General features: G+C 43.1%; 1 protein-coding gene across 5 annotated transcripts in view; it reads right to left on the minus strand.

Moving 5' to 3' along the window:
- Positions 1–5,576, minus strand: part of AMBRA1 (autophagy and beclin 1 regulator 1) — a 163,831-nt gene extending 158,255 nt beyond the window's left edge. For 4 of the 5 annotated variants that reach the window (XM_052652405.1, XM_052652403.1, XM_052652401.1 and 1 more), the window contains exons 1-2: positions 5,387–5,576; positions 4,831–4,893 (exon numbers count right to left, since the gene is read on the minus strand). In XM_052652405.1, the coding sequence (XP_052508365.1) occupies positions 4,831–4,837 (7 nt within the window). In that variant the 5' untranslated portion in view covers positions 4,838–4,893; positions 5,387–5,576. The remainder of the gene's footprint in view (positions 1–4,830; positions 4,894–5,386) is intronic. The other variant, XM_052652402.1, reaches the window with a different exon arrangement.
- Positions 5,577–12,423: the final 6,847 nt, after the last annotated feature.

The raw sequence follows: 12,423 nt of genomic DNA on the forward strand, positions 1-12,423 counted from the left end.
TGCTGGCACTGTGATTTGGACTTGGACTGCCTGCCTTCAGTCAGGACCACAATGCTATTATTCCAAGAGTCTGGCGAGACACATTCTTCAGCCTTGTTTCCACGGGTCAGCTAGACTGAAAACTCCGATTCTCTCCCCAAATCAAGGACACATGTGAATCCTCTCCAACTCGGCAAAATTTCAGATGTTTCATTATATCATTGGCATATATACCTACAGCAACGTAATTTTGGTTCATGGGAGAATATACGTTCTATCCTGGGAAGTAGAAATAAACAAACAATGAAATCATGAAATGTGAAATTTGCCTGAGTTAATTCTGCAGATATAAATATGATTCCAGTGAGTAGCTAAAAAAAAAGTTTGCAAAATGCTTTTAATTTCTTGAAGGAAAAGTACCAAACAAGATTGTAGGTGTTATTAAAATATACACACTCAACAGCAGCCTACATTTTCCCTCCCCTAATTTCACAATTCTCCTAAGTCTCTCCCTCTGCGAGCGTGCCAAGTTGCTTCAGTTGTGTCCAACTCATATGCGACCCCATGGTGTAGCCCACCAGGCTCCTCTGTCCATGGCATTCTCCAGGTAAGAATACTGGAGTGGGTTGCCATACCCTCCTCCAGAGGATCTTCCTGACCCAGGCAGGGATAGAACCTGAGCCTCCTGTTGCTCCTGTATTACAGGCAGATTCTTCCCTGCTGAGTTATAAGGGAAACCCCAAGTCTCTCCCTTTACATAAAGCTAAATACTTCATTTATTCCCTGCTATGAACATATGAAGGCCCGTACGCAGTTTTCAAATTCACTGAACTCAACTTTCAAAGAATAGCTTTTTGGGGGAAAAAACTAATAAATGGAAACTGTAAAAAGTAAAAAGTAAATTCAGTAGTCAAGCATCCTGGATATTCATTAAGTCACGGTAATCCTTTACTAAGCCAAATCCAGTGTTATCATACATTAAGTAACAGACAAACATTATATACAGCAATCTACGAAGACTTCCATTGTAATGGCCAACAGTAGAACTTTAATTCACTGAATCGTGGTATGTTGTGATTACAACTTTTTAGGGGACTTAGTGTCAACTCCCACAGACGCCCAATGCATTCCTCATGCCTTCATCTCTCTCTCCCCCTCAGCCCTTGTCTGTTTCCTTTACAGCACGGTCTAAATTTCAATCTTTATCAGATACCTGGTCAATTCTGCTCCCCACTCAAATTAATTCCATCAGGTCAGGAACACTCATGTCTTACTTTTGTACCCCAGCATCTAATGAGCCTTCCATAATTATTTGTTAGATGAATAAAAGTCTGAAAAGGTAAGGCTTGAAACATACAGTTGCAATCAAGAAAGAGTTCCAAAAGGTCTGACTGGAGTATTTCATACCTCAGGACAAAAACACAGTACCACAACAATGTTCAGTGAAGAAAGGAGAAAGTTTAGGTGAAGAAGTGAAGATTATCAACCCTAAGAGCAAAGGAAGAGACAGAGAACAAGCCAGAAAAGACTACACTCATCCACAAACAAGCCAGGACTAACTGGAATAGAGGCAGTCACAGGCAGCACCTAAAACTTCTCTCCCTCGCACTTCCAAGGACATGCTTGTTGACACAAACACATTAGTAAGCTTCTCCAGGGCACTTCATGTTTGTTGCTTCTATTTTCCATGACTGTCAGGCACAATGCTGCCTTCAAAGAAGCAAGCGGACTGAGAACCCAGACGACATCAAGTCATTGTTGCTGCAAGACAGCACGGACGTTAACAATGGAAGAGCACCTTATCTTTTCAAAGCAGCTTCGTGTATCTTCTTTTTATCAACAGAAGTTATTACAATAGCAGCATTATCTTTTCCATTCTTTCAATACAGACACATAAAAGCACTCAAAGCCTTGAATTTGAGTCCTGCCTCTGCTACACATATGCTGTGTGATCTGGGACAAATCATCTACTTGTCTGTGATCTGAGTATCCATGGGGAAAATAACATGTACCTTCAAGGACTGTTCTGAGCATTAAGTGAGATTAACACTTGCAAAGAACACGACACAGTAATGCTTAATAAAGGAAAGTAACCTTCCCTATGGCCTCCTTAAATAGTCTGTACAAGATTTCTCAGCTAGCAACATGGTAAACCCAGGACTTAAACCCAGGCTGCCTGATTCCTTAATCTGTTTTCTTCCAGCCACATTGCTTTGGCAGACTGCCGCATACTGCTGCCGCTAAGTCGCTTCAGTCGTGTCCGACTCTGTGCGACCCCATAGACGGCAGCCCACCAGGCTCCCCCGTCCCTGGGATTGTCCAGGCAAGAACACTGGACTGGGGTGCCATTTCCTTCTCCACTGCCGCATACTACTGACACATAAATATACTGACAATAACTGATCACAAAATTTTTATCTATCAGTAACTAATTTTAGCTTTGAGAAAAAGGGACCCAAAAAACCTGATCTAATTAACTTGGGGGGAGGAGGGGTCTGAAAATATAAAACATCAATTACATCCCCAAGCCGCAGTAGAGGTGGTACCACAGCACTTCCGTACAAACAAAAAAATATGACAAGAAACAGAAAGTTCTCTCTGGGTTTATGAGGAACAATTGGAGAAAGAAACGAGCATGACTATGATTAAAGGAACTTAAAAAACCTTAGGTTTTTTTTTTTTTTTGGTAAACCAAACCACTGGGCAAAAAGATTTGCATCCCATTCCAAAACAACTTGATCAGGGCTGAGAAGTATCTTTAAAAAAGAGAACGCAGTGTGCGAACAACAAACTGTTTCTTCCAAGTCTTTTAAGAGTTAGATAAATGAGAAGAGTGAGATTAAACCACCAATGTAAATTGTCAACATTCATGAAGGTCCTTGAAGACCATAAATGTTTGTTTTGGATTCAGTATTAATAAGCAGCATAAAGGAGTGTGAGCAAAAGGATAAAAGTTTCATAAGTAACCTAACACAACTTGAAAATATTTTGAAAATTATACAGTATAAAACTAAGCTATTATTCTGTTAATAAAAATAACCAACTGCTTTCAAGTGATATATATATAACTAGTCTTTTTCAAGTGGTATACATAACTCCTTTCAGGATAAGTTCTGAAAGACATTCAAAGAAGTTCACATCTTTAACAATCCCCAAGAACTTTCTTACTAAAAGAGAAGACAAAATAATTCAGCCACATTCGGAATTTGTAAATTCTGAAAAGAAAGGCCAGAAGAAAGCTTGACCTGACATTAGCAGAACACAAGATTTAACCCAGAAAGGTAAAAGTTGAGTGAACGTCTACCACAAAGCAGGGGGGAAGCTGATAAGAAGCTCTACCCCTTTCCACCACAACCAAATTCCTGGTCCTCTTCAACTCAACTTAAACCTCTGCTAATTATTTTCCATGGAAGCATAACAAAATACCCCAAAATTTCTTCCTGACACTTACAGCGAATTTCATTTCTTATTTAGCATTCATCAAGAGCCACTAACTCTAAATTCTATGCAGAACCTATCAATCTCCAGGGGAATATGTCCCTCCCTTCTCTAAATTCTTTGTTGTCATTGTTTAGTAAATTGTGTCTCTTTTGCAACCCCATAGACTGTAGCCTGCCAGGCTCCTCAGTCCGTGGGATTTCCCAGGCAAGAGAATGGGAGTGGTTTGCCATTTACTTCTCCAGACGTTCTTCCCAGATCAGGGATCGAACTGGGGAAGCCCTCTAAATTCTTTTCTCTGATATTAAATTCTCTTCTGTCATAGAAACTTTTTCAGAGAACACACATTAGCCTAACTTCCCAATATAGATTCTCCATAAAGACAGTCTAGTGACTCTTCATTAATCTCTTCCAGGGAGCACTCAGGATCTGGCAATGAGGAAATCACTCAAGATCAAGGGCCCTACATTTAAATCCTGCTGACCTCACTAAAATGATGATAATGATAATACAAAGAAAAAACAATAATCCTTCCAAAAGTCATGTGAGAAGTCTAAATTTGTTAAAGTACATAAACTTGTATAGTCTCACTCCAAGGACTACAAATTTAGTCTCTTCTCCCTTAAGAAAACCCAACTCCTACTGATTCTAAATTTGTACTATGGAAATACTTATTCAACCTAGAATGACCTCTAGGTTGATTATTTTTTTCAACAAAGAAATTACACAAATTAGAATCATGCCACTAAATCCAATGAAAATAAAACGAGGAAGAACATTTAGTCTCCAAAGTTTCCGGGTTAGGAGAGAAAAGGAAAAGATAATGGAGTTCCCATATTTAAACTTTCGATTTAAATATGTCAATATTTGAATGATTTCTACACATAGCCTTTTAAACTTTAGTATATGCAGTAACTAAGTCACTAATGAAATACACAACACCGGCACAAAAGCGACTCCTTAGGTTTTATTTGGATTCTTCCTAGAAGGCAGTCTCTCAAGACAAATATCTGACTTCAAAATCTTGACCATCCTCTTCAGGACATTAAGTACTTAACACCACAGTTGAAAGACTTCCAGTGAGAAAACAGGCTGAGGAAGGAGACAGAAAGTATCAACGCGAAAGTAAACCAGACAGCAAACAAAATTTTATATCAAGAAACAAAAAGAAATTGTCATGACTCCTCCCGCTAAAATGATACAGACTTTGAAAGCAAAACCAGCCGCAAGACTGCGTGTTCCCTTTACTTCTGAAGTCTCCAGGGACGGAATTTACCTATATTCCTCGGAAGGAGGGACTAGAGAGACGATCAAACGACAAATCACTATGTGGATAAAATGACGGGTTAAGTATGGGGGGGGGGGCGGGAGGGACACACAGTGAACTGGTAAACAACGAAAAAATGAACTCACGGTGCATTTAAAGATCTGTGCTGGATACGGGGAAAGTCACGTCCCAGATGAACCTCAGTTTCCCTACCCAAAAAAAGGCGAGAACGTGACACTTGGCTCAGAGGAACCGGAGGGCCCTGCGGCCTCAAGCCTCCACCTAGTGAAGGGTCCCTTCGAAGGCCGGACTCGGAGAGTGTCCCCCAGTACAACTGAGTCGTGACACCCGGAGCCTTTGGGAGGCGGGAGGCCAAAGCGCGCAAAGCTCTATCCGTTCCTGGAAAGCGGCTTCCCCCAAACACTGGGGGTACCGACACCCTCCCCGGACCCAACGAACCCTCCCTCCCGGGCCACTCCAGGCGGCAACCCCAGCATCCCTCCTTCCTTCCGGCTTCTCCCACCGCTGCCCGCCGCCTCTCCGACCGCGCCCCCGAACGCGGCCGCCGTGTAGCTCCTCCTCTGCCCGAGTCTCCGCGGCCGACCGGCCCTCCCGCCCACCCACCCGCCGGCGCCAAGGTCTTCCGAACCCGGCAGCGGAAGGATGCCGGGCCGGGGCCTCCCAGGCTCCTCCTGGGCCTACCTGAGAGGCGGGCGGGGGCTCGGTTTGCAGCCCAACGGGTGGACTGAGCCGCGCACTAGAAGGAGAGGCAAGAGGGAAGCGAGGGGTCCGCTCAGCCGACCGGCGGGAGAAAGCAGCCTGAGCGCGGGGGCCTCGCGGACGAGACAGCCTTCGACCCGGCGCCGCCGCCGCCGCCGCCGCCGCCGCTCGGGAGACATCAAGCGAGAAGACGGCGCAGGAGATCACCGAATAGACGAACGCCCCAGACCTCAAAGGAGGAGCGCCCAAGCAATCGTTCAGGGAACCGCAGTCGAGCGTCGAGAAGCAGCTTCGCTCCAACTCCCGGTCCGGCTCCTGTCCAAGGCGTAAATAAACGAACCCAGATCATAAGCCATGGAGTCGGAGTAGACTAGGCTTCTGCCATTTTCTGTGTCGAGTGCGGGCTGTCTAACTTGTTTAGAGAACCGGAATTTCTCTTGAGAATGTTGAAGAGCAAGTCATAGTATGATAACACTTTGTTACTTAACTGTAATTCAGCGACTACCTTATGGACTGTCAACAGTATTTATCCCACCTGAGCCAACAGGCACAGAGAGAATCCAGGCTGAGGAACAAATAATCTCTGTTCAAGCTCCAGTTAGCTCCCATAAGCATGGCTGAGAAAAGCTGGGAACGTTCAGGGTTGTGTAGTCTGATCTTACGGCAGGAAATATAATACACATACTGCTTTTATTTTATTGCAAAGGCCTAAAACCACAGGCGTGCTTCTTAATAATACATAATAACCAATAGTCTCTTTGGGTTCTAAATTCAACAGAGTGTTATCGTCACAACTATGGCCTTTTTTTGAACTCTCTTAGTAGACAGACTAACATGGTCAGCACAAATATGGTAATATGTTCATTCCAAGCATAATTTAATAAATCATATAGATCACCACAGTATGGATTACCAACTGTGAGCAATAATAGTTTATCTTACGCACAAGCTGGAATCAAGATTGCCGGGAGAAATATCAGTCACCTCAGATATGCAGATGACACCACCCTTATGGCAGAAAGTGAAGAGGAACTAAAAAGCCTCTTGATAAAAGTGAAAGAGGAGAGTGAAAAAGTTGGCTTAAAGCTCAACATTCAGAAAACGAAGATCATGGCATCCGGTCCCATCACTTCATGGGAAATAGATGGGGAAACAGTAGAAACAGTGTCAGACTTTATTTTGGGGGGCTCCAAAATCACTGCAGACGGTGACTACAGCCATGAAATTCAAAGACACTTCCTCCTTGGAAGAAAAGTTATGACCAACCTAGTAGCATATTCAAGAGCAGAGACATTACTTTGCCAACTAAGGCCCGTCTAGTCAAGGCTATGGTTTTTCCAGTAGTCATGTATGGATGTGAGAGCTGGATGTGAAGAAGGCTGAGCGCCGAAGAATTGATGCTTTTGAACTGTGGTGTTGGAGAAGACTCTTGAGAGTCCCTTGGACTGCAAGGAGATCCAACCAGTCCATTCTGAAGGAGATCAACCCTGGGATTTCTTTGGAAGGAATGATGCTGAAGCTGATACTCCAGTCCTTTGGCCACCTCATGCGAAGAGTTGACTCATTGGAGAAGACTCTGATGCTGGGAGGGATTGGGGGCAGGAAGAGAAGGGGACGACTGAGTATGAGATGGCTAGATGGCATCACTGACTCGATCGACGTGAATCTGAGTGAACTCTGGGAGTTGGTGATGGACAGGGAGGCCTGGAACCGAACTGAAAACAAAAGAATGTGATCATCTTCCCAAACAAAAAGTTTTAATTTATTTATATTCCCATGAAGTCCTTGGATATGTGCTATAATCAGTTCAGTTCAGTCGCTCAGTTGTGTCCGACTCTTTGTGACCCCATGAATCGCAGCATGCCAGGCCTCCCTGTCCATCATCAACTCCCGGAGTTCACTCAGAGTGGCATCCATTGAGTCAGTGATGCCATCCAGCCATCTCATCCTCGGTCATCCCCTTCTCCTCCTGCCCCCAATCCCTCCCAGCATCAGAGTCTTCTCCAATGAGTCAACTCTTCACATGAGGTGGCCAAAGGACTGGAGTTTCAACTTTAGCATAATTCCTTCCAAAGAAATCCCAGGGTTGATCTCCTTCAGAATGGACTGGTTGGATCTCCTTGCAGTCCAAGGGACTCTCAAGAGTCTTCTCCAACACCACAGTTCAAAAGCATCAATTCTTCGGCACTCAGCCTTCTTCACAGTCCAAATCTCACATCCATACATGACTACTGGAAAAACCATAGCTTTGACTAGACAGACCTTAGTTGGCAAAGTAATGTCTCTGCTTTTGAATATGCTACTAGGTTGGTCATAACTTTCCTTCCAAGGAGGAAGTGTCTTTGAATTTCATGGCTGCAATCACCATCTGCAGTGATTTTGGAGCCCCCCAAAATAAAGTCTGACACTGTTTCCACTGTTTCCCCATCTATTTGCCATGAAGTGATGGGACCGGATGCCATGATCTTCGTTTTCTGAATGTTGAGCTTTAAGCCAACTTTTTCACTTTCCTCTTTCACTTTCATCAAGAGGCTTTTTAGTTCCTCTTCACTTTCTGCCATAAGGGTGGTGTCATCTGCATATCTGAGGTGACTGATATTTCTCCCGGGAATCTTGATTCCAGCTTGTGTTTCTTCCAGTCCAGCGTTTCTCATGATGTACTCTGCATAGAAGTTAAATAAGCAGGGTGACAATATACAGCCTTGACGTCCTCCTTTTCCTATTTGGAACCAGTCTGTTGTTCCATGTCCAGTTCTAACTGTTGCTTCCCGGCCTGCATACAGATTTCTCAAGAGGCAGGTTAGGTGGTCTGGTATTCCCATCTCTTTCAGAATTTTCCAGTTTCTTGTGATCCACACAGTCAAAGGCTTTGGCATAGTCAATAAAGCAGAAATAGATGTTTCTCTGGAACTCTCTTGCTTTTTCCATGATCCAGAGGATGTTGGCGATTTGATCTCTGGTTCCTCTGCCTTTTCTAAAACCAGCTTGAACATCAGGAAGTTCACGGTTCATGTATTGCTGAAGCCTGCCTTGGAGAATTTTGAGCACTACTTTACTAGCGTGTGAGATGAGTGCAATTGTGCGGTAGTTTGAGCATTCTTTGGCATTGCCCTTCTTTGGGATTGGAATGAAAACTGACCTTTTCCAGTCCTGTGGCCACTGCTGAGTTTTCCAAATTTGCTGGCATATTGAGTGCAGCACTTTCACAGCATCATCTTTCAGGATTTGAAACAGCTCAACTGGAATTCCATCACCTCTACTAGCTTTGTTCGTAGTGATGCTTTCTAAGGCCCACTTGACTTCACATTCCACGATGTCTGGCTCTAGATGAGTGATCACACCATTGTGATTATCCAGGTCATGAAGATCCCTTTCGTACAGTTCTTCTGTGTATTCTTGCCATGTCTTCTTAATATCTTCTGCTTCTGTTAGGTCCATACCATAATAATTTTTTCTATTTATTCTTTCGATCTCACCATGTGGCTTGAGGGATTTTAGTTCCTCAATCTGGGATTGAACCCAAGCCACGGTGGTGAAAGTGTGGAGTCCTAACCACTAGAGGGCCAGGGAATTCCTCTACATAATTTGTGTTTAATTTAAGCAGAGATACAATAGCATTATTGTTTTGCATTGTATCATTTCCCTATTAAAGCCTTTAATAGTTGTTACTTTAAACCACACAATATTCTGTTGAGAAGATTTACTGACCATGCTCCCCATTTTGAATATGTATGTTACTTCCAAACATTTTCCCTGTAATTGCATCTCCTGCAAAGAGGCAGCTATAATCTTATTATTTATGATTAGGACCTACTACACATAAACAAAAAGAGCAAGGAAACAAGGCAGAGGTTTATTTCTCTGTCATGTAAAAGAAATCCAGAGATGCACAGCCTACAGTAAGGTGCGGCCGCTCAGCATCAGGGACCAGGCTTCTATCTTGCTGCTGTGACATCTTCAATAAGTGGTTTTCATCTTAGGCCCAAGACAGCTGGCTCAAGCTCTAGTTATCATGTCTACATTCCAAGCAGCAGGAAGCTCAAAGAGGAAAGGCATGTCCCCTAGCCATAAGGACACATCTTGAAAATAGCACAGAACATTTCCACTTACATTCCACTGGCCAAAATAGAGTCACATAGCCACACCTAACTAGGAATTTGTCTTTACCCTGGGAAGCCATGTACCCATGAAAATTCAGGGGCAAGAGGACCCTGAAGAAGAAAATGACAACCCACGCCAGTATTCTTGCCTGGAAAATCCTATGGACAGAGGACCCCGGTGGGTTACAGTCCATAGGGTCGCAAAAGAGCTGGACTCGACTTAGCAACTAAACAACAATAAGCAGTCTCTGCCAAGTTCCTGGAGCAAGTTGAGTAGCAGGCAAACTAACCTTGTTTTGCTGTTGTCTCAGGGCTGGGCTTCTACTCCTAGAATACATGCTTTAGAGAAGCTTCTTTCTTGGAGAAGCTTGTGGGGCTTAAGTAACCAAAGCTACAGCCCACACTCAAACTTGACCTATGCAATGACTTTATTTTGAAACCTTGATTTCAATGAGGAAAACTAAATAAACTAATTTCAAGGCGATAGGAAGCTTTTGGTTTTTCGAATCTGGAGACTTTTATTTTGGGAAAAACACTTGAAGGCTATGCAAATATAAATCTAAAATCCACATCTGAAAATGCAGATGTTTGAGAAGCTGAGGTTAGACTGCTCTGTGAAACCAGGGAAAACAGTTTTTATTCTGCAGGCAAGAGTTGCATCTTTACAGAAAAATTTCATTAGAGAAACTGCTTGAAGTGGGACAATAAACCATTACTTATTCTTATCAAGTCTATTGGGGCAGAAGAGAAGATAACAAAAGAGCCGGGGCTGAAACCCTCAAACCTAGAGAAATCTTCTCACGCTGGAGGGAGACCTGAAAAAAGCAGCCCGATCATCCTGGGATACATAACACAGACACCTTCAACTTGGTGTTAAAAAGCTCAACGACTCATTTTTATGTTGATTGTTCATTATTGTATCCTGGTAGGAGTCTTCTGGAGGAGTCACCCCCTTGAAAATAAGAGGAGGCTTCCCCTGAAGCAGGGTGACCAACTGTCCCAGTTTGCTAAGGACTAAAGAGTTTCCCAGGACACAACAGTTTCAGCGCTAAAATCCAGACAACAGAGGGCAAACCAGGAGAGTTGGCCACCCTAAGAATAAACAAAGCCGCTGTCAACCGTGTGGAAAAATCTGGAAAGACTAAACCAGGAATGAGGACTGGGACTTACTGACCTGGGGGAATTGCTTGTGATAAAGGGTGAAGGGAAGGGACAGGAGAGAAGGGGAGGAGACCGTTCCTTATGTTGCTCTGGGCTCTGAGAAACTTAACACACTGGGTGGTAGGAATCAAGTCTGAAGCGAGGGTGAGATAACTCTGCAGCAGTACCACGAGTCATCTTATTAGGAAGCCCAGGAAGAGGGGGCTTCCCAGGTGGCTCAGTGGTAAAGAATCCACCTGCCAAATAGGAGACACAGGTTAGATTCCTGGGTCAAAATGATGAGCCAGTCAGAGGCTCTGCTGTTGCAATCCTATTTTGTTCTTTTGTCCTCTGGTCTCGGCACCTTGGGATAATGGACACACTGCAAGCTGGACAGTAAGGGTAGAAGCAGTGTAGCGATGGAGGAGCTGCCAGGGAACAGGAGAGTTCCTCGAACAGCAACTAACCATTCACAGAACAGAAGCAGGCTTTTCCTTCTCTGGGATTATTTACATAGGATCAATTTCTAGTAGTGGCATTAGTCAATGGATTGAAACATATGTACATTTTAAGACTCTAGAATGGCACCAAGCTCAGTCCTTCTATAAAGACAGCTGTATACGTAAAGGCTAGATAGTCTCAACAGTATGAAACTGCATGTTTTGCTGGGCAAACATGGAGATGCCTTTCCAAAGGACTTTGAAATTTACATCCTATGATTTCAAGGTCTAGTTTGCTTTTACCATATAATATCAGGGGATCTCATATCTCCTATTTGTTTATCATGAAGTGGGATCTTAGATGGTAGCCACATTAAAAAAAAAAAAAAAAAAGCCTGTGAATTTTATGTGTTAAGATACCTGGAGTGTCCCGTCTTCAGCTCATATTTTCTCTTCCTTTCTGCACTGCCATTCTTACTTAATGCTGAGTCCATGTTCTCTTATACTCACAATTTTGTAAAATCTAGGTGGGATCTAGGGAGCAAAAGAGCCCCGAGGATATGTACATGCACAGGGGTTAAAACCCCTGCTTTCTTATTTTCTTGACTTCCTCTTAACTTCCCCTCCATTTGCTAGGGAAATCAGCAGTTAAGCTTAGCTCTTGAGTTTTCAGTTTATTATTTCAGGTAGGGATATAATCATAGTATGTCTATTCTCTATCTAGCCTCTATTTTACTCCTCCTCATCTCTTATAGTTTCATATCTGATCCTATTAAGATTGTGACTTGTTTCTTTGTTCCTAAATTAGATGAACTTGCTATAGATCCTTTATAGTCCAGGAAAGGAGCTCCATCTCTGCTCACTTCATTTTAAACTAAGAATATGTTTATGTTCCCTCATTTGTATCATTTGGAACTGGTAAACCGATGGTGACCCAATATTGTAGTTTTTCCTTAGTATAACCTGAGACTTCGGCTGTTTTGGAACAGCTAAGGGCAAATCTGGAAGACTCTCAGGCTGGCCAGATGGAATCATCTATGGGAAGATGAAGCTTACATAAGGGAAAAATCCTTGACTCTTTCCCAAAGCTATACCACGAAGATACTATATATCCACAATAAGGCCCTCAACAGAAGACTTTTCAGGCACTTATACAAAGCTCCTATGAGGAAACCCTTGGTAATGTGGAAATACAGATCCAGATCCCTCCCCGAGATCATTTTGGGTAAAGTATAACTATGGACTGAAAAAAATCCTGGCCTATAGAAATCCAGATCCAAAGGAGATTAAAGGAATAGATTTGAACAGTTACTCGGTAGAATTATTAGGGAATGAAATG

The sequence above is a fragment of the Budorcas taxicolor genome, chromosome 15 (assembly GCF_023091745.1).
Source record: "Budorcas taxicolor isolate Tak-1 chromosome 15, Takin1.1, whole genome shotgun sequence".
Classification (NCBI taxonomy): Eukaryota; Metazoa; Chordata; class Mammalia; order Artiodactyla; family Bovidae; genus Budorcas; species Budorcas taxicolor.